This window comes from Herpailurus yagouaroundi, unplaced genomic scaffold (assembly GCF_014898765.1).
Source record: "Herpailurus yagouaroundi ecotype Mexico unplaced genomic scaffold, PumYag 141, whole genome shotgun sequence".
NCBI lineage: Eukaryota > Metazoa > Chordata > Mammalia > Carnivora > Felidae > Herpailurus > Herpailurus yagouaroundi.
The window spans coordinates 35,409,870-35,431,135 of NW_024412396.1; the positions used below are offsets into that span (position 1 = coordinate 35,409,870).

At 41.7% G+C, this 21,266-nt stretch overlaps 1 protein-coding gene across 4 annotated transcripts in view; it reads left to right on the forward strand.

The window, feature by feature from the left end:
• The window catches only part of DAAM1 (dishevelled associated activator of morphogenesis 1), a 176,150-nt gene that overhangs the window by 120,013 nt on the left and 34,871 nt on the right, over positions 1-21,266 (forward strand). For all 4 annotated transcript variants that reach the window (XR_005790927.1, XM_040477281.1, XM_040477283.1 and 1 more), the window contains 11 exons: positions 3,280-3,374; positions 6,464-6,797; positions 7,436-7,546; positions 7,671-7,774; positions 8,920-8,986; positions 9,215-9,332; positions 9,765-9,903; positions 10,188-10,246; positions 13,405-13,592; positions 14,295-14,594; positions 14,909-15,016. Coding sequence is in view for 3 of the 4 variants with exons in the window: in XM_040477281.1 (XP_040333215.1) it covers positions 3,280-3,374; positions 6,464-6,797; positions 7,436-7,546; positions 7,671-7,774; positions 8,920-8,986; positions 9,215-9,332; positions 9,765-9,903; positions 10,188-10,246; positions 13,405-13,592; positions 14,295-14,594; positions 14,909-15,016 (1,623 nt within the window). In the remaining variant the exon portion in view is untranslated. The remainder of the gene's footprint in view (positions 1-3,279; positions 3,375-6,463; positions 6,798-7,435; positions 7,547-7,670; positions 7,775-8,919; positions 8,987-9,214; positions 9,333-9,764; positions 9,904-10,187; positions 10,247-13,404; positions 13,593-14,294; positions 14,595-14,908; positions 15,017-21,266) is intronic.

Here is a 21,266-nt window from a genome sequence, read left to right on the forward strand (position 1 = left end):
AGTTCTGGCTGATCTCTCTGATAACTGTATTGGAGAAGTCCCAATGACACCCAGCAGAAATCCCGAGACATTGTCCCTGGGGACTGGAAACACATACAGCTCTTCCATATCCTTTCATGGCCTGGCAGCTGGACTCGAGCTCTCTAGCTTAGAGATTTGTTGGAGGGGCATTATCCACATTGTTATCATCCATTGTCTTCGGCATCAACAGCACCTACTGCCATTGAGTGTGAAGCATGTGACAGGCAGTATAACAGGCACTTTATATGTTGTTTTAAATCCTTATAAGCACCCGGTGCTATAAGTGCTGTTGATAGATAAGGAGTCAGGACTTGGAGAAAGGTTACCTTGCCCAAGGTCATCTAATTAGGAAACAGTAGAGCTGGAATTTAAACCTATCAGTCTGAGCTCACAGATTCCTTTCTAATTTGCCTCTCACTAATTCAGTTTTTAAAACCCTTTGGCAAGTACCAGAGGCCTGGTGATCCCACCCTCCCCCACCCCCACCCCGCCTCCAACTTTTCTGAGGTGGGGCAGGCATCTGTTTCCGTTAATGCCTCCAGAGTCTGATGAACTGTCCAGGTCGAGAACTGCAGCACTTACTGGTCTGCGGAGCCGTTTGTGGAACAAGTTCAGTTACTTTACGTAAGCCTCTTCACAAGAATGCTTTGTTCTTGAAAGGACCCCTGAGTGATCGGTTGGCTTTTAAAGAGTGAAAAACAGTGTAATAAAAGTACAGCCCAACAGGTTCGAGAAGGACCTGGCCCTCCTTTGTATGTGGCTTCTCCTCTGCGCTGTCAAGGAGGAAGATGGGAGGTGAAGTGCAGCGTGCTTAGCCAACTGGCTTATTGACTTCACACCAGTGAAATGTCTCAAACAGGAGCTTGGTTCCAGACTCCCAGCCAAGAATGATTTCTGTGCTTGGTTTGTCCATCTTTCTCAGACTTGCATGTTCCAATGTACAGCTTAGTAGCCTTCATCAGAACATCCTCTGCCAGCACACACTTTGTCTTTTGCCCACCTCTCAAGTGAGCAGGGATTTGGTAAGTGCATAGAGCACCCCAGGAGGCTACCACAAGCCTGGGCTGTGTAGACCAAGGTGCACGCTAGATGTTTAGCCTAGCAGCCATCTTTAGAAAGGTGGGCGTAGCTTCTTTTTCTACAAAAAGCTGCAAACCAAGCCTTCTTCCTACATGTGAAGCTTGAAAACTTTCAACTTTATATAAATTATGTTGAAAAGTCACATTACAGCGACACGTCCATCTACATATCCTCAGTTTTCTCAGTACAACAAACACAGTCTTAGAATCAAATCTAATTGCATCACATGCAGAAAAGAGTATGTCACCTCTGTTTTGAGAGGAAGGTAATGGTCCTTATACTGGGAAAGGAAATTCCGATTTAATTTTCTTGACTTTTCATAAATCTCCCAGCTCTACTAGGGAGAGACTTAATGTAGTCCGTCTTGATTCAGATGTTTCACCCTCTCCAAGATTGTTAAAAGAGTAAATACATACATCTTTCTTTAGAATTAGTGAACCATAATAAGAAATGTGTGTCTCTGTGTGATTAAGTTTAGGAACGAGTGGTGATGTTCATGAACGGCTTTATTCTGAGCTGCAGATTCAAAAAGTGATTGCTTAAGAGTCTAAACAAGTTCAGCTTTGCCTTAGGGGATTAAACATACTTGGCTAGATTCATGCTGAATTTTCCAGGGAATACGTCTCCTAGAGCTCTGAAGAAATTTATTGGCTATTTCTGCACATAGCCTCTTCCCCTACCATCCATTGGTCACAGCTGTCTAGGCGCATCACCAAGCAAGAGGACAGTGTCAGCAGAAACAATAACCAGTTTGAAAAACAAGATTTTACGGATTTTTATTTCAGTGCCTTAAATGATACTGATACATTTGTTTGTTTGGAGGTTCACCCCCTCCTAGTCATGAAGTCAAATTTAGGCTTCAGTTAACATTTAGTTACTCAGTCCTGATACTATTAACTTAAAAGAAGTAAGTAAAGCCACCCTTTGATGATTTGTGGTCCTGAAAGAAAGGGAGAGACTGGATCATTGAGACACATGGATAAGAGCCAACCCCCTGCCCCCTCCCCACCCCACCCCCCCAAGCAATACTCCAGACTGTTTCCCAGTCATGCACTTAATCAGAATTAGAAACAGGTAGGGAGACTGAATTAGAAAAGCACATGTTCAGAATAGGATGAAGACAAGGAACCAGTGGTTCTGTGGGTGGAGTATACCTGAGGCCATTAAGATTTGGGGATACTTTTAGTACAACTAAGTGATCATGGACTCAAAGGACTAGAAAAGACTGTTTAACAAGTATAAACTTGACTGGCATCCATGGCCGTGATGTCAGCCGAGGTCTGCTTCCTTGTGCCTCATTCTTCAAAGTGAGGTCCATATATACCTGCAGCATCAGCACCACATGGAAACTAGTCAGCAATGCAGCACCACGGGCTTCACTCCAGACATACCATGTCAGAACCCTCATTTTAACAAGGTCCCCGGATAATTCGTGTCCATGTTAAAGTTTGGGAAGCACTGCTCAAAAGATCCCTGTGTAGGGAAAGCATAAACACACTCCTCCTCCTCCTCCTCCTCCTCCTCCACCACCACCACCACCACCACCACCACCACCACCACCACCCCACACACACCCCCCCCCCACCTACCCACCCACACACACTCTGTAGCCAAATTTCCAAATGGTGTTGAATCATTTCTAAAGCTTAAATCTTAGGCTGAAGGAATTGTCCAACTTAGTATCATGTCGGAGTTCATTGCCCTTCTTAAATAATTTAATGTAACAAAAAGTGTAAAAGATTACACTTTTTGGCTTGAGGATTACACATATTGCCTTGGTTTGATAGTGTGATAATGTTACTAACTTTAGTTGCCAGAATACTGTATTTAACTGCAGGCCCAATCCTCTTTCTATAAAATATAAATAGTTATATCTTCATTAGAGTGTAGTTGCAGAGTCATTTACAACTATAGTCAGACAAACTGCAATCTGTACCGAAGATTTCTAAATGTTTCTTAAAGCTTTATAATTTGAAAGAACTTCTGGCAGAGATGATAAATCTGAAATTCTTAGTACTTTTACTCCATATTTTGGTTTTGTAATTATCTTGATTATAGATTTATTACTTATTTATTTGTCTTAAAAGTGATAATAGCATGTAATCTGTAGGCTTGTCTTGCTTGTACCCTAATTAAATCATAGAATTTGAAGAGGTAACTTCGATTTTCTTTGCATAGAGAAAATCTCTCCTGGCTTTAGAGAAGGAAGAGGAAGAAGAGAGAAGTAAAACTATAGAGAGTTTGAAAACAGCACTGAGGACAAAACCAATGAGGTAATTCTTTTCTGGGTAGCATGTGCTACTTACCACTTTTCTTTTTTTCTCCCTTCTTTTCTACCCTTCTTTCTTCTTTTTTCCTGAAATAGCCAAACTTTCAAAGATGTCTTAAATGCATGCAATTGAACATAAGTGAAAAACTTTAATCGTTGAACATTGAATGAATTGATTTTCTTCAATTGGAAGATATGCAGACAGCCGTTAAGATGGTAAAATAAAAAAAGAGACTAGCAAGTATTCGTTGCAGGTACACTGCTGGTGGGAATGTAAAATGGTTCAGCCACTTTGGAAAACAGTTGGGCAGTCGCTCATACTGTTAAACGTAGTATTGCCGTATCATCTGACAATTCTATTCCTCAGTATATAGCTAAGGGAAATGAAAACCTGGCTCACAAACACCCATGCAGGAGTGTTCATGTTAGCAGTATTCCTCGTGGCCAAAAAGTAGAAACAACCCAAATTATATCAGCTCATAAATGGATAAATAGAATGTGATATATCCATACAGTGGAATATTATTTGGCCCTGAATACAATAGAATATTGAAATAGAAAAAATATTGATACATGCTACAACATGGATGAGCCTTGAAAATATTTATGCAAAGCGAAAGAAGCCAGATATACAGAAGGCAACATAGTGTATGATTCCATTTATACGGAAGATCCAGAAAAGGCCAATCCATACAGACAGAAAGATTAGTGGTTGCTTAGGATTGGGGTGAGGGGGAAATGGTCTTTTGGGGATGACTAGAGTGTTCTAAAATCAGATGATGTCAGGGCGCCTGGGTGGCTCAGTCGGTTAAGTGTCCGACTTCAGCTCAGGTCATGACCTCGCAGTCTGTGAGTTTGAGCCCTGCATTGGGCTCTGTGCTGACAGCTCAGAGCCTGGAGCCTGCTTCAGATTCTGTGTCTCCTTTTCTATCTGCCCCTCCCTTGCTCATGCTCTCTCTCTCTCTCTCTCTCTCTCTCTCTCTCACTCACTCACTCTCAAAAATAAACAAACATTGTGGTGCCTGGGTGGCTTAGTTGGTTAAGTGTCTGACTTCAGCTCAGGTCATGATCTCACAGTTTGTGGGTTCCAGCCCCACATCAGGCTCTGTGCTGACAGCTCAGAGCCTGGAGCCTGCTTCTCAGATTCTGGGTCTCCCTCTCACTCTCTGCCCCTCCCTGCTCGTGCTCTCTTTCTCTCTCTCAAAAATAAGTAAACTTAAACAAAAATTTTAAATAAATAAACATTAAAAAAAAAATTGGGGGGAATGCCTGGGTGGCTCAATTGGTTAAGCATCTGACTTCAACTCAGGTCATGATCTCATGGTTCATAAATTCAAGCCCCTCATCGGGCTCTATGCTGACAGCTCAGAGCCTAGAGCCTGCTTCGAATTCTGTGTGTGTCTCTCTCTCTCTGTTCCTCCTCTACTTGCACTCTGTCTCTCTCTCTCTCTCTCTCAAAAATAAATAAAGATTAAAAAAAATTTTTTTTAATTTTTTAATCAGATGATGTCAATGGTTGTACATCTCTGCATATCACTGAATTGTACATTTGAAAGTATGAATTTTATGGCTTGTGAGTTATATCTCAATAAAACTGTTAATAAAAAATGATGGGATGGGGCGCCTGGGTGGCGCAGTCGGTTAAGCGTCCGACTTCAGCCAGGTCACGATCTCGCGGTCCGTGAGTTCGAGCCCCGCGTCAGGCTCTGGGCTGATGGCTCGGAGCCTGGAGCCTGTTTCCGATTCTGTGTCTCCCTCTCTCTCTGCCCCTCCCCTGTTCATGCTCTGTCTCTCTCTGTCCCAAAAATAAATAAACGTTGAAAAATGATGGGGGCACCTGGGTGGCTCAGTCAGTTAAGCGTCTGACTTCAGCTCAGGTCATGATCTCACAGGTTTGTAAGTTCCAGCCCTGTGTCAGGCTCTGTGCTGACAACTCAGAGCCTGGAGCCTGCTTCAGATTCTGTGTCTCCCTCTCTCTGTGCCCCTCCCCTATTCTCGCTCTGTCTCTCTCTCTCTCAAAAAACAAAAAAAACAAAGAAAACAAAAAAACCATGATAGGTAGTCAGCCTTCTCTGTGTGTCTCCCACGCCTTCATTTTCCATTAATTAGGTTTGGTGAGATGTTGGGGTGCTTCTAGTTACATTTCATTAACATAGGTGCTATGAAAGAAGCCAATTGATTCAACCAATTGGGCTCCATCTGGGTTGTGTGATTGCACGAAATGGCTGGAAAAATAAAGATTTCATTTTCTTTAACTATAAAATATTAAGAAAAGCCTATTGACTTATCAAAAATTCTGTGTAGTTGTGTGACACAGGTTTTCTAGCCAATCCTAACTACATCAGTGTTTCCCTATTTGTGTGTGTTTTGCATTCTCAGATGTTAACGGGTATCCAAGGCAAAATAAATTTGGAAATTTCTGGTGCAGTCGTATAAGCAAGTTGTGTTACTTCTGAAATTTTCAGAGACTTCAAATGCATGTGCATATTGTGAATTATTCTCACTGACTTTACAGTAAATAAGCACTATAGATGTCAATTAAATTAATGAGCAGTGACAAAGAATTGCTATTATTTTATATATTGGGATTCCAGCAGCATGTCCTACAAAAGAAGAGTTTTGCTGCAGAATGTTAGTAATATAGATTTTCATCTTTTGACAAGCAAAAATTCTAGAATTTAAAGATGCTCTTTGACATTCATTGATATGGGTCAGGGGTTAATGTAAAGGTATCTAGGGGCTGAATGTTATAACAACACGGGATCAGCAGATGACTTTAACTTAAGACACATATTCTGAGTGTCTTCCTGTTCCTGAGTTTCTATGGTTGTATGATCTGTTAATTGGTTCTTTGTATCAGCTGAGACCTTTGTATCTCAAACAGAGATTATTTTACCTTTCTGAGAGACCTGACCATTGGGTTTGTGCAGAGGAAGAGGCCAGGAATTAAGAAGACTTCATCAGTGTAGATCTTTGGTGCTCAGGACTTATGTCTTCCTTCCTCCTGTCCCTGCAAAACTTTTCCATTAAGGGCTATTAGAAAATTCCAAATAAACTTAAGTCTGATACATTTTAACCTTCTTCTCCTGACAGGTTTGTAACCAGATTCATTGACTTGGATGGCCTGTCATGTATTCTCAACTTTCTAAAGACCATGGACTACGAGACCTCAGAGTCTCGAATACATACCTCTCTCATTGGTTGTATAAAGGCGCTAATGAACAACTCTCAAGGCCGGGCTCATGTCCTGGCTCACTCTGAGAGTATAAACGTGATTGCTCAGAGTCTGAGCACAGAGAACATTAAAACAAAGGTGGCCGTGCTGGAAATCTTGGGCGCCGTGTGCCTGGTTCCCGGGGGTCACAAGAAGGTTCTGCAGGCCATGCTGCATTACCAGAAGTATGCCAGTGAAAGAACCCGCTTTCAGGTGGGCATGCTCCCTTGCCACTTGGTCACTCACCCCTTTTGACAGCTGCCTTCCTGGCCCTGAAGGGGGAACATGACTTATTTCCCCCTGTGATGATTACTCACACTATGTCTTCCAGTCTTTCTGTCCTTTTGGGTTTTAGTACCAGAGTAGAAGATGCTTTCTATAGTTAATCAACCTGGGATTTTAGATTTACTGAACTTGAAAATGTGGCCCTGCTTTCTACACATCATGTAGCATATATCTTTTGATTCCATGAAATGCAGTGTTCCCTGAAATTTTTATAGGTTACCATTCTTGATTCAGTATTAATATATACACTGGGATTATGTCACCATATTTATGCTCAAATATAAAGAGCTGAGTTGACAAAGCAGACAAAATATGTATTTTGTGTGTGTGTGTGTATACACACACACACATACATACATACATACATATATGGATGTATGTGATGTAGGAATTTTGAAAGTTTTTTGAACTAATTTTAAGAAAAATAAAAGATGGCTTTCTGTAGATCCATGTAATTCTGACTAAACACAAGATTTTTAAAAATTGACTTCTGAGTATAAGGATTAATAAAATGAATGTACAATTAGTGATTCAGTCCTTTGTTTCTATATTTGTGTCCTTGGTAGACATTAATCAATGACTTGGATAAAAGCACAGGGCGGTATCGAGATGAAGTGAGTCTCAAGACTGCCATCATGTCCTTCATCAACGCAGTGCTGAGCCAAGGCGCTGGGGTGGTAAGAACCTTCCATACTGCTATTGAAAACATGTATTATTGAAGAATAATGTTAAAAAAAAAAAAAAGATTACTATGTAGTCCAAAAAGCATAAATATGTATTTTATCACCCTTTCACTTTCAGGAAAGTTTGGACTTTAGACTTCATCTTCGCTATGAATTTCTGATGTTAGGAATTCAACCTGTAATAGATAAATTAAGGGAACATGAAAATTCAACATTAGATAGGTAAGTCAGACTGTTCTCATCTGAGATCTTTCTCAAGCTTTTTCCGTATGTGTAGTGCTAGCCTGTGAACTACATGTGACCTTTGTGTAGCATAAGGAGCTGGCCCCAGACTGTTAGTTCAACTATGATGCTTTTATATTAAGACTTTCTCCGTGAAGGAAGCAGCACATTGTGTGGAGAACCTCATGTGGGTTCTGGCATCAGGCTGAATCCACATTCTTGTCTTACCTCTTTCACTTGCTATATATTCTGGTCAAGTTACTCAATCTTTCTGAATCTTCCTGCTGTGTTTTTTTTTTTTTTTTCCTAAGATATATGATGATGATGATGACAACTATGTTTTATGGGCTATTATGAAAATTGACTATAAAACTTGGAGGCACCTTGATAGGCATTAATTTTCACTTTCTTGTTCATTTGCTCATGTTTGCAATCATTTTACCATTTCTCAGATCTCCCACCAGCTCTCAGATCTCTCCTACTGCTCTCCTACCTTGTTCATGCACTCTTTGATATTCTGTGAACATGTCAAAATATTCTTGCCTCAGGGCCTTTGTACTTGCTATTTGCTCAGCATTAAAAGATCTTCCTACAGATGTCCAAATTGCTTATTGCTCCCTTCCAAGAGACCTGTTCCAGCCAGTGTGTGTCCACCACTCACCTTACCTCCCATTATTCTTTATTCCCTTTACTCTGATACGTTTGTCTTCATAAAACTTATTATCCCCAGTTGCTAAAATACATAGTAGGGACTCCATAAATATTTGAATGAATAGGTGAATGGCATGAATATTTCTTTGGTGATCTTAATTCATCAGTCAGGCAAGTGGATTTGCTTTTTCCATAAAAGAAGTCTGTGAGCAGAAGCCGGACTTGGTTGTGTTGGAATTTGATAAACATTTATTAATTATCTAATGTGTACTAGGCATCCTAGGCTTTGAAGCTTGTCTCTTACTGTGATCTCACTCAGAGTATCTTTTTTCCTTAGAACATAGTTAAGCAAAGGCATTCACAATCTTGTCTTATTTCTTTTAGAGCTATCTCTGACAATTTAGGAAAGGCCTTAGTATTAATGTCCTAATTCCTATGTGCTTGTGTTTGTAGGACATTCTACTTTTAATAGTTTCTCTTTTATTGGATTTCAGGCATTTAGATTTTTTCGAAATGCTCAGAAATGAAGATGAACTAGAATTTGCCAAAAGATTTGAACTGGTACGTATGGTCACAATTAATCAGATTTAACTCATGAACTCATGGACTTCCCTTGCCGTAACGTGTGTTGAGTTGACATGGACCGGTACAACCGAAAAGCAAAATCCGGGTTTTGTTTTGCTACCTAAGTGGCAGGATTAGCCGTGCGTGCCTTGGATTTGCTTACCTTGCGTTGCAGCTATTGAGGATACCGGGCGTTGACTTAGATCTCTTTTTCATACGGAATAGGTTCACATAGACACAAAAAGTGCGACTCAGATGTTTGAGCTGACCAGGAAGAGGCTGACCCATAGTGAAGCTTACCCTCACTTCATGTCCATCCTGCACCACTGCCTCCAAATGCCTTGTGAGTGTGTTTGTGACTTACATGTGTGTTTTTGAATGTTTGGACATCATCCAAAGGGCTCTGTCTTCTGAGCAGCGCTGATTAGCTTGGGTGCACACCAGGGATTCCAAACCTTGCTTTTGTGACAGTCCAACGTGTCTCCACACAGCTTAAGGGGTATTATGACGTTCTAAAAATGAAATGAATTATAACTTACTTTGATTTTAAAAATAAATATATGCCTTGCAACACATTTAGAAAGGGGTAGAAAGTGCCTCTCAATCATGTAAATGATCATCGCATGTCAGAATTCCAGAAACTTTGGGAAGTGCTGGTGCAGATGTTATAAACATCTCTGGTTCTGTGGCTCTGGTGGGTGACCGCTGTTGAAACATATTCATCCTAGTTTAGAAACAACATGAAGTATTTTTCCACCCTTCTTTTCTTTTTTAGACAAGAGAAGCGGCAACACCGTTCAGTACTGGCTGCTACTAGATAGGATTATACAGCAGATAGTTATTCAGAATGACAAAGGACAGGACCCTGACACCACGCCTTTGGAAAACTTTAACATTAAGAATGTCGTACGAATGTAAGTTTCTGATTTTGCTGTCTGTGAGATGATAGTCACAATGTAAGACGTTTACTTTATCCTACTTTAAAATAGCCGCTGGGAGAACCGAAATGTTCTAGAGGTCAAATATGAGCGCCTATATATACATATGTAATGTATCTGAGTAACATCTGGGTTTAAATGGGTTTCAAGCATGCTGAGGATTTTTCTGCAGAGGACTATTTTTGTACCTAGAAGAGCATGCATTTTGGCAACGGGCCTTTTATGTTTTTGTAATGAATGCTCTTTTGACTATCATACAGGTTGGTCAATGAAAATGAAGTTAAGCAGTGGAAAGAACAAGCGGAAAAAATGAGAAAAGGTAAATAGTGAGGACCTGATGAGAGAAACGGCCGCGTATTTGGTTATTGGGCAACTCTGCTTTCTGTATATTTTAGAAACTTGCACTGATATTTCTTACTGACTAGAATGCATCCAGCAGCCTTTCTTTTTCTGTGTCTTAAGGGCATTTTGCCCTGTTTTCTCTCGAATTCAGCTATTTTAATTGTCATGCTGATTGCCAAATATTTTATCCTTTTATTATAATTATGTAAATTTTTTTTGAAAAGCTTGTAGCATTTGCTGTTTGGCATTCATTAACTCAAATTTTCTTAACTACCACTCATGCCAGCCCTCCCCCCACTCTGTAACTGCTCTTTAAAGCACACTAGGTTTTAAGGGGGACTACCCAGAATTTTAACAGAAACCCAGGCCACCTGGTTTCAGCAGCCCAATTCTCCACATGACCTTAGTTTGGCACCCGTTATAAAAAGAGAAATCATATAGAAAATCACCGATCATTGTAGATACAGGCATTATGAGACGTAACTAGGCCAGCTCTTGGCGAGTACTGGAGCATGTCTTTGGTCTTAACACTCAGCGTCAAATGATAGGAGAGTCATTTGTACCCATCACTGTGCCAGCCACTCAGAATGGATAGAAGTCACCCTCTCCCTTCCAAATGCTTGCAGCTTGAAGTCGGCCGTCTTATGAAAACAGTCCTGTTCCCGGCCTCTGCTCTTTCGCTCTGCTGGCCAACTGACTTCCTTTTCCTTGTCCAACTTACTTAGTCACAGCCAGTGACACACAATAGCACTCACCCCCGATATTTAGTGCATTGAAAAGAGGGTCTAAGAGATGCCAAAGTATTTCCTTTTCCCTCATCACATTTGTCCTTTTCCGTGGAGCAGAAAAGCAGGGCCACCACTGGTAGCAGAAAATACCAGACACGCGGTGCACCTATATTAGAAGTCCCATATATGAATTCAGATTGCTCTCACACAGCTGAGGTTGCTGTATACCGTTTTATAAATAGATTCCAGAAGCTGCTGTAGAAAGAATAGAAACACTGACCAAAAGTTGGGGTGAAGAGAGGTGATACCGAAGAGAAAATGGTCAGGTGATACTTTAGGGGCAAACGTAGAGCACAGGGATGTGGGTGTGCAAGCTAAGGAGCGCACCCAGGACAGAAGCTTTGGAGTCATTGAGGCAGTCACTCAGTGCAGGCTTGTTGAACGCCTGTATGTGTCAGGCCCTGCACTGGGCTCTGGGTCTGAGTCTCAACTCCATTCCTCACTGACTGCATGCGTAGGCACGCAGACTCCTCTTCTCCACCCTCCCCTTCTATAAGCTGAAGATTATATCTAACTTGCAGGGCTGTTGCAAAGATTAAAGGACAAAACAAATATAAGGACTTTAACATAGTGCCATATTGATTGCACTATAAATGATAGGGACTATGGTGGATTTAGGCGGCTGAGGTGGGATGAGAAATAATGGCCAAGGTCAGTGGGCGGAACAGGATGGTTTAACATGAGGTCACAGGTGGAGTGTAAAAGAGGAGATAATGTAGATAAAATTAATTCTTTTCTGAAGTCTTCAAGTAGCAAGGCTGTATCAAAAAGGGCACACGATGATGAATCGGAGGGTGGAGGCTGTGAGGAGATGGGAGTTCTCTGGCCCTGAAAGGTGGAGAATTCTCTTTACTATGGCATAGTCAGTAGTAAGTGTTCAAGAAGATCTTAGCAAATGGATGGTAAATGAACGCCTTTGTAGGGAGAATCCTTTAGGCTGCAGCTTCCCAAACCTGGCATTACATCAGAATCATCTAAGGAACGTTTGTAAACAATTCCCTAAGCCCTGTCCCTGACCTGTAGAAGACACTCCCAGAAGTGGGGTCTGGGGCTCCTGAAATGTTAAAATCTCCGAGGTGGTTCTGAGGCACAGCAGGATTTGTCAAAGCTTAATGACCGGTCGTAAGAGTCTCAAGTCTTCGAATTGTGAAAGAAGAATGACGTGGAGACAGAAGAAGGAAAATGGGATACAGTGAGGTGGGTTTCAGACACATCGCGGAAGAAGTCAGGGATGCATTCATTCACAGAATGAATAGTGGTCACCTTAACTTCAAGACTGGTAGAATTCAAGGCTTTCAATGGTGTGAACTCTTCTCTGCAAACTCAGGAAAGAAAAAGTAAGAGATGGAGAAAGCGAGAATTTAAGTGTGTTATCAGATTCAGAAATAGAGACCAATTCTGTGTAGCTCAGCCCCAGTGGGTTATATCTCTCGTGGGTTTACTTTATGAAAAGAGTAGGAATTGGGGCCAAGTATTTGAAATAAAAACCTGCAGCCTCAACTTCATTAGTCCTCTTTCCCAAAGCTCCTCTCTCCCACAAGGGCTGGAGTCAGCAGGCATATTGGCAATGTAAGTAAACATTGGGCTCCATTGGATGCCTCGTTCCATTATAGCAGGATTGGGAAGTTAGTAAAACTACAGCTGAGAGCTAATATTTTTCTCCCCATATTGTGGCGATTGTCATGCTCTGCCCTTAAAGTCTTTAATGCTGAGAATCTGGTAGCATTTGCTTTCACAAGTTTTAAGGACTATTTGCCAGAAGCATAAAATACTTCAAGTCCAGGTAGCCTTCCGAGAGGAGATTGGGAGAGAGGACTCAGTGTCGGGACAGAGGGACAGACGGGGTCTGGCATCAGCATATCCCCAGGGAGCAAGATCCTCCCTCTCAGCCCTCTGCTGGTTGGACACAAGCCAGCAACCTGGCTAACAAACAATGGCTTCTCTGGTTCTCATTTCTAATTTGTCAAAAGAAGCCTTTTTAATATTCATTTTCCCTAGTGTGGCCAACGGGCCATTTTTATGACAGGATCCTGAATTAAATACCAAACGGGCACCATTATCCTCCACAAATAGGTGCTCACCCTTGTGTTCCATCTTCAGGACTGTGACTTCAGGGTCTCTTCTTCAGTCTTTTACAAGATGTAGTTAACCATAACGTTGTTCACCTAAAGACCCCTCCAAGCACGAACACCACTGAGTCCACAAGTCGTTCCCTTTGACGGAGGAGAGGAATAATATTTACCTAATGAAGAGCCTCACATCATCCTCAGCCAGTTTTCTGTTTAGGGAAAAACACTTCAGCTTTGAAGAGTCCCCTGTTTTCACGTCCCGTTGTTTTCTTGTGTAGAGCACAATGAGTTGCAACAGAAATTGGAAAAGAAAGAGCGCGAATGTGATGCCAAGACCCAAGAGAAGGAGGAGATGATGCAGACCTTAAATAAAATGAAAGAGAAGCTCGAAAAGGAGACTAGCGAGCATAAGCAAGTCAAGCAGCAGGTGGCGGATCTCACAGCACAGCTCCACGAGCTGAACAGGGTGAGGGCCAGGGCCACGGGCCGGGTCTTCGTTTCTGAGCAGCTGCTGGGCCTCGCTTACCCTGGAGCCCCTCTACCTTAGGCAGACAGCTTCTGCCTGGGTATCCCAAGGTGATCTATCCCAGTGGTTTTAAGACTTCCTCCCTCTGCCATCGTGTAAGTCAGGCAGCAGAGGGGGGTTGGGGGTGTGTGTATTTAAATAAATGCAGATTCTCTAATAAGATCAAAGGAGATAACATTTTTTTTTTTAAAGTTTTATTTACTTTGAAAGAGAGAGAATCCCAAGCAGGCTCCGTGCTGTCAGCATAGATCCCGACGTAGGACTCGAACTCACCAACTGTGAGATCATGACTGGAGCCGAAATCAAAAGTCAGACACTTGACCAACTGAGCCACCCAGGCACCCCCATGTTAACTTCTTAAAATGAAAACTGATTTCATGAAAACCAAACTCGGATGCTATAAGTAGTGAGGGATACGTGAGTGCTATGCAGACAAGCACTAATGTGCCACATATAAAGGGCTGACTCAGTAGTCCATGAAGACCCTAAAGCCCATTTGATTTATTGCTCCTTTTAAACCCATCTTCTCAGAAATGTGAATTTCTCTGTAACATACGTTTTAGGCAAAGTTTCAGACTCCGAATCATCCAGTGAATTTACTTCTTCCACTGACCTTCTCTTTTCCTATTTTTACCTTTTCAGAGAGCTGTCTGTGCTTCGATCCCAGGTGGACCCTCCCCTGGAGCCCCAGGGGGGCCCTTTCCTTCCTCTGTCCCAGGGTCCCTCCTCCCCCCACCACCACCTCCACCCCTGCCAGGTGGAATGCTTCCTCCTCCACCCCCTCCCCTTCCTCCAGGCGGCCCTCCTCCTCCCCCAGGGCCTCCTCCCTTAGGGGGGATCATGCCACCTCCTGGTGCTCCACTGGGTCTGGCACTCAAGAAGAAAAACATTCCTCAGCCCACAAATGCCCTGAAATCCTTCAACTGGTCTAAGCTGCCTGAGGTAAGCCATTTGTTCTGATTTTCCCTCTAATGGATAACATTAGCAGCTCACTGTGCTGTCACTGAAAAGGCAAACAGCCCTGACTGTTAAGTGATTTCATTTTCTTAGTATGGACTCGGGTTCTCACTAGCTCTGATACTTCAAGTGTTAAAGCTGAAATAAATGACATGTTGTTTGAAGCCAGACCACTTTGAGCATCTGGTAGAATGAAAAATTGGGGGTGGCAGCACTTTTTAAAAAAATAACCACGTCTGTTCTTTTTGTATATAACCATAAACTCTAGTATTTATTACTTATTAACTTGATGTTTGCAGAATAAACTGGAAGGAACAGTATGGACCGAAATTGATGATACAAAAGTCTTCAAAATTCTAGACCTCGAAGACCTGGAGAGAACATTCTCTGCCTACCAAAGACAGCAGGTAACACTGTGTGCTCTCCAGATGAGGCAAAAATAAGAAGTCCTGTCCTCACGCATGGTCCCCGTGCTATCTGCCATGCCATGAGGTGATGGGCGTCTTGGTTTGAGGCTGTCTGGTCTACCCTGCTCTGTCCCTGCAAAGCAGCATGGTGTGCGTGTGTTCAAATGTGTGTCTCAGTGCCTGTCCGTGTATGTGTGTGAACGTGTTGAAGCTGCTTGTTAACTTCATACCCTGGTGTGTGTCCAAGACCTTATCTGCATTGGTGGAAGGAGTTTTGTATGTTAATATCTCTTGTGCTTGGTCCAAATGGGTCACCAGGAGCAAATATTAGTAGGAGAGCTGCCTAACTTGTAATTGCCGCAGGGTTCATTTCTTAAGCCATTTTAGTTTATCTGACTTTTAAAAATCTATATATCCGGTGGTTATTATCAGAAATGAACTGCTTTTTGAAACAGATGGAACCTTTAGACATACACGGGTTTGTAAATAACAATGATTTGACAGTTAACCAGAACCTTAGAAGTTTTTACTCTATGTCACGAACACGGTCAACTCAGAAGTGGGGCTGGGAAGGCTGAGCAATTTGGAGGATGGCACTGACAGAAAAAGGACCAGAGAAGCTTCTGAAACAGGAGCCAAACTTTTGTGACCCTGGTGGGAAACGTGTGATTTGATGCTCGTTGGCTATCCATGTTGACATAGCCAGCGAATCAACTTTATGCCATACACTCCAGTCACATCTGATGGTACCTTTCGCTTCTTGAGAGGACATCTTAGGAGATCCTCCTAAGGGTGGACCAGAAGAGATCACAACAAAGATCCCAAGCAGACAGTCAGAGACGTAGGAAGGGAAACGTGGTGTCCTGGAGTGAGAGAAGAAAGATTCTTCAGGATGACTGAGAGAGATGATGGAGAGAGCAGAGTGCATCTTACTAGGAACACAAGCATGCCAGGCATCTGCATGGGGACTTTTCTTGGGCTTTACTGGGAGCCCTTTATCTCCTACGTGAATCATGTGCCGGCTGGAGCATCCTCAGAGCAGCTGCAGACCGGTTCCCAAGAAAGGGTGTCTCAGAACAGAACTACCAACCATCGAGGGAGAAGATGGACTGAGTCTGGGGAGAAACCGAAACTGTGACAGGTTTTTATTTTAAAACCTTTGATACATCTGAAACTGAAAAAGTAGTATGTCTTTTTAGCCAGAATATTTTCACTCAGAGGGAAAGCTTCTCTGCATTGTATTCTGTGCTATTTTAGTAAAGTACAAAAATGCTGGTCGTTGTCTGCCATGGTAGCATGAACCTAAAACAGGAGCCCTCAGCTGGGGCCCCTCCATAAGTATGAAGGAAAACTTGTGCAGTGCTGTACCCACAAAATAAAGGAAAATGAAGGGGAAAAAAGATAATGTCCAGTAGAAAGCAAGACACTTTATCTTTCAAGGGACAAACAAAGGGTATGTTTAGGGCCCTCATATGGCAGGTGCTTGGACCAGACTCATTCCTGATTGGCTGCAATGGACCTCCTCTCTCGGTCTCTTTGCTGCTGACCTAGGAAGGTGTTCTCTGGGCCTTGACATGAAGTCGTAGGACATTTTAGCAAATTTCCTGGTAGATTCAGTAATCTTCTGACCTCATTACACATCCAATTGATTTCCCACTTCAGTTTCAGTCACTAATTCTGGTCCATTCTGTTTGCCTAAGGTGAAGGTTTGGGAGCTTAGAAAAGTAAAGTAGAAAAGTAAAGTAAGTAGAAAAGTAAATTAAAGGGGTGCCTGGGTGGCTCAGTTGGTTAAGCATCCGACTTCAGCTCAGGTCATGATCTCACAGTCCGTAGAGTTCAAGCCCCGTGTCGGGCTCCGTGCTCACAGCTCAGAGCCTGGAGCCTGCTTTAGATTCTGTGTCTCCCTCTCTCTCTATGCCCCTCCCCTGCCTGCACTCTGTCTCTGTCAAAAATAAAATAAAAACATAACAAATTTTTTTTTTAAGTAAATTAAAGAAAGGGAAAACAGCAGTCAATTCCAAATGATGTTATTCAAGTCTGAGCATGTGGGTTGCGTTGATCATGAAGGCAGGTGGTTAAAAGACCCGACTTTACAAGACTCATAATTAACTGGCTTTCAGCAGAAGGTGCAGAAGGATGCTGCCAAAATGCTCTGGGACAAATATGTGGACAGTTCTCAAGAGCTCTGGGAGACAGGGTTGCAGAAAGCCTTGCAATTGGGTAATTGTCTCCTAGCAACCGATCCCTGTTTAAGTAATCAGTAGTCATTCCAGTCAGTGTAGACCAGAACATATCAGTTGTACTTAACGCTAAGGAGACGGGTAGATTCATTTGTGACATTTTAATGGCACTTTCTGGAAAAAGATTTCAACACACTTGGCTCAGCTTGATTGAAGTAGGTTTCCCCTCTTGGCGCACAAATTCGAGATGAGATTCTTAAACCATAGATATATTTCCCAAATGAAGGTAATTTTATCCATTTTATTGAGTTTATTGAATGTTGAGAGACCAAAAAAAAAAAAAAAAAAATCTAAAGATACAGACATTCTAGGGGAATTTGTAGGACAGAGTATAGGAAACGGGGTGCCTGTCATTGAATGTTCCCTATCTCCTTATCTAATGACAATGTCAAAGACCTGTGTATTTTCATCTTAGTCTTGGCAATACGCTGTATAATTATCATCACACTTGAACTGCTCTCCTTTCCACTCCCCAGTGAATAGTGGGAACCTATTTTTTTTTTTTTTTCTATAGTATCTCCTCTATCCCCCCAATTATCAAACCCTGGTCAAACTCTCTGAACTTCAGCCAGTTGTTTGAACAAGTCAGTTTCTCAGAGAGGCAAAGGAACACATGAATACCATTACCTGTGTGCATGTAACAAGAACACTATACAGAGTAGGATTTTGAACACAACCTCAGGTATAAGATTGGTAACTTTAGATGAACACTGATTAATGATATTTAGGAGAGATTTTATATAAATATGCACACATATGAAAGGTATGCCCAATTGATTTGAGAAATTTTTTTTTTTTTTTTAACGTTTATTTATTTTTTTGGGACAGAGAGAGACAGAGCATGAACGGGGGAGGGGCAGAGAGAAAGGGAGACACAGAATCAGAAACAGGCTCCAGGCTCTGAGCCATCAGCCCAGAGCCCGACGCGGGGCTCAAACTCACAGACCGCGAGATCATGACCTGGCTGAAGTCGGACGCTTAACCGACTGCGCCACCCAGGCGCCCCTGAGAAATATTTTTATCATAAAAATCAAAACATATTTATACCATCTGCTTTGTATGTGAAATGCTTCAAAGGATGCAGATGTATTGAATGGTTGCACAGGCTTTTGATGCAACTTACAGTGTAAAAGCAAAGACAAAGACAAAGACAATCTGTATAGACTAAAAAAATGATAATCAATATTAAGTATCCATTACCTTCTTGGTGCTGAGAACAATATACCCAGTCTCAATCTCATCAATTGTAAAATTTAGTTCTCAAGGCACTCTTATACTTATTATTTTTTTTTATTTCATCCTCACACCAGCTCTATGAGGTATTATTCCTATCTCATAGGTAATAGAAATATGGCTTAGCATATATTCAGTGTCTGAACAGGTGGCACAGCCAGGTCACAAGTGGCATAAATTCTCAGTTTCACTTTGTTCTTACACCACAGTTTCATTCACTATGAAGGTCAGGCTTTGTAAAGGATTTTCTGTAACTCCAGTTTTAAGAACAAGACCATTTCTATTCAGGATTTTTCTTTTCCAGTGTGGATATCAAAGGTGTGTGGACCTGATTATGTAAGATTATGTGCCACATGAAGTGGAATTTAATAGCGTGCAGTTACTCCCCTGCTTACGTTCCAAAAGTTCATTTGAAAGTCAATTTCTTGAATCTCAGAACCTTTTTTCCTCATTGAAACTACATTATGCATGATTTCCAGGCCAACCACAAAGGACTTGTTTTAGTACATCACATGCATTGCATAGTAGTATTACTTGAGATACACTTAAACAATATTCATTTTGGTTTTGTGGGAAATTTTCACCTTGAGATGTTATAAATTCATTCTCCCTATCCGTGCAGGTGGATATAGGAAGATGAATTTTACATTTACCTAAAGGGAGTCATATCTTTGTAGCAGTAAATTTACAGCTCGTATCTCCATTCCTTCTCCCAGTTCTTTGCCTGAGGGCACCCCTTCTTTACAGGTCCTTTTATCAGCATATGGTAGAACATTTGAAAGCCTCTCTGCTCTGATGTAGGGAACAAAGGCTAACTGCAACGCCAAACTCCAGAATCTGACCTCTTCCTGTTAATAACGTAATATAGAAGTCATTCTTGGGCTCCCATTTGGAACATTCTGTGTTATCTTCTGATTTTTTTTTCTTAAATAAATGGTCAAAGAATTTTTTGTTATTCTTTTCACATTTTCAGTATTCTGGAGATCTAGTTTTTACATTGAAAAATTATAATTTAGGGTATTTATTTCAATAATCTTGGCCCTTCACCATGGCATGCGAAGGCCGGAGAGAAAATTATGAATGATGGTTTTTCTTAGACCAAAGTATAAGGTAGAGGTTCTATTAATTGACTCCATGGTAAGAGTTAATTAAAGGCAGGGTTTTATATAAATATTATGCATTTAGGGGCGCCTGGGTGGCTCAGTCGGTTGAGCATTTGACTTTAGCTCAGGTCATGATCTCACCATTTGTGGGTTTGAGCCCTGCATCGGGCTCTGTGCTGACAGCTCAGAGCCTGGAGCCTGCTTCAGATTCTGTGTCTCCCCCCCTCTCTCTGCTTCTCCCCCTGTTCATGCTCTCTCTCTGTCTCAAAAATAAATAAAATTTTAAAAATATATTTTAATATTATGCATTTATATGAATAGTATGCATTTTTCTGGAGAGGGATCTCTACCTTTTGCCAGATTTGCAAAGGGATTGTAACCTCGAAAAAATTAAGAAATATCCAGGTAAGGATTATTATTACCTATAAACTGTTGAATCATTATGTCATTGAGGAACCTTATCCCTAGGAAGCTATCAGCATTGGTTCCTGAAAATTCGAGTCCCAACTTTTATTTTCCAAAGCCCTACACCAAAAATCATCTGGAAAAAGCAGACCTCCTGTTAGGCGATCCTATGGTGTTTGGCCCAAGCCAATTAGTGAATCATTTAAAGTTTCAAAAAGAATGTTAACTTATTTGAAAGAGGCCTGGAAGCATCATTATTTTTAACATGCCCATCTAATAAGCTTTGTGATTTTATTTTAAATGTGGTTAAAGGACCGTTAAAGAAGGGAAACCTTAAGGCTAACAGTAAACCACACTCTCCCATGGCATTCCTCATCATCACCTCTGCAAAGATAAGATGCATTACTTGGCCGCTTACTTCTGCTGCTGGCAACAAACGGGAGATCTTGACCAGCTGTTCTTCAACTCAATTAAAAAGAGAGCAATAGGAGAAAAAAAATGGACTTGATCATCAGCTGGAAAGATAGTTGTATGATACCTTCCAAGTATTGAGCTCATAAATATGTACGAGGTACCGTGCACATTGCTTTTTTACATGAATTACCATGTTTAGTCGTCACAGTAATAATCCAGTTGTTAATTCCATTTTGCAGATAGTAAGGCTGAGCTACCAACCTCACACCTAATTAATGATAGTTGCCTGATTCCATAGCCCACTATAGTCAAGGTCAGAAGTCTTAAGTTTCTGACAGTGCAAACTTACGGAGAATAAGTTGCCAGAGAGCTTTGTAGAAGTTTCTTCTTTGAAGGCCAGACAGTAATAGCTGGATCTAAATTCAACTAGCAACTTGCCTCAGTAAGAGAGAAAAGTGGGATAAGATGACCTCACAGAGTTCACTTTGCCATAGTTCTTTCTGCCCTTGAAAGGAGAGGCTACTTTTACAGGGAAAGTGCCCTAAGGAGTTTGAGAGTAGAAAACCTGGCTGTTGCAACTGGGACAAAAGAAAACTGTGATGTCAGAGTAGAAGAAAGGTTTCTTGTGGTTATCAACTTATTTTTAAATGCCGTTCTAGAAAAGCAATCCCTCCTTGTGTGGGAGGAGCAAAAGGAGGACACATTTTGTTTCCCACTGGAAGAATGATGTGAAACAGCTCATCTGTGTAAAATTGGCCTTGGCAGTGCTGCCAGGGCCAATGAGGCCTTAAGGAATCTGCTGAGCAACTGCTGGTCGTGAAGCGGTTGGCCTGAGAGCTGGGGTGTGTTTTGCAC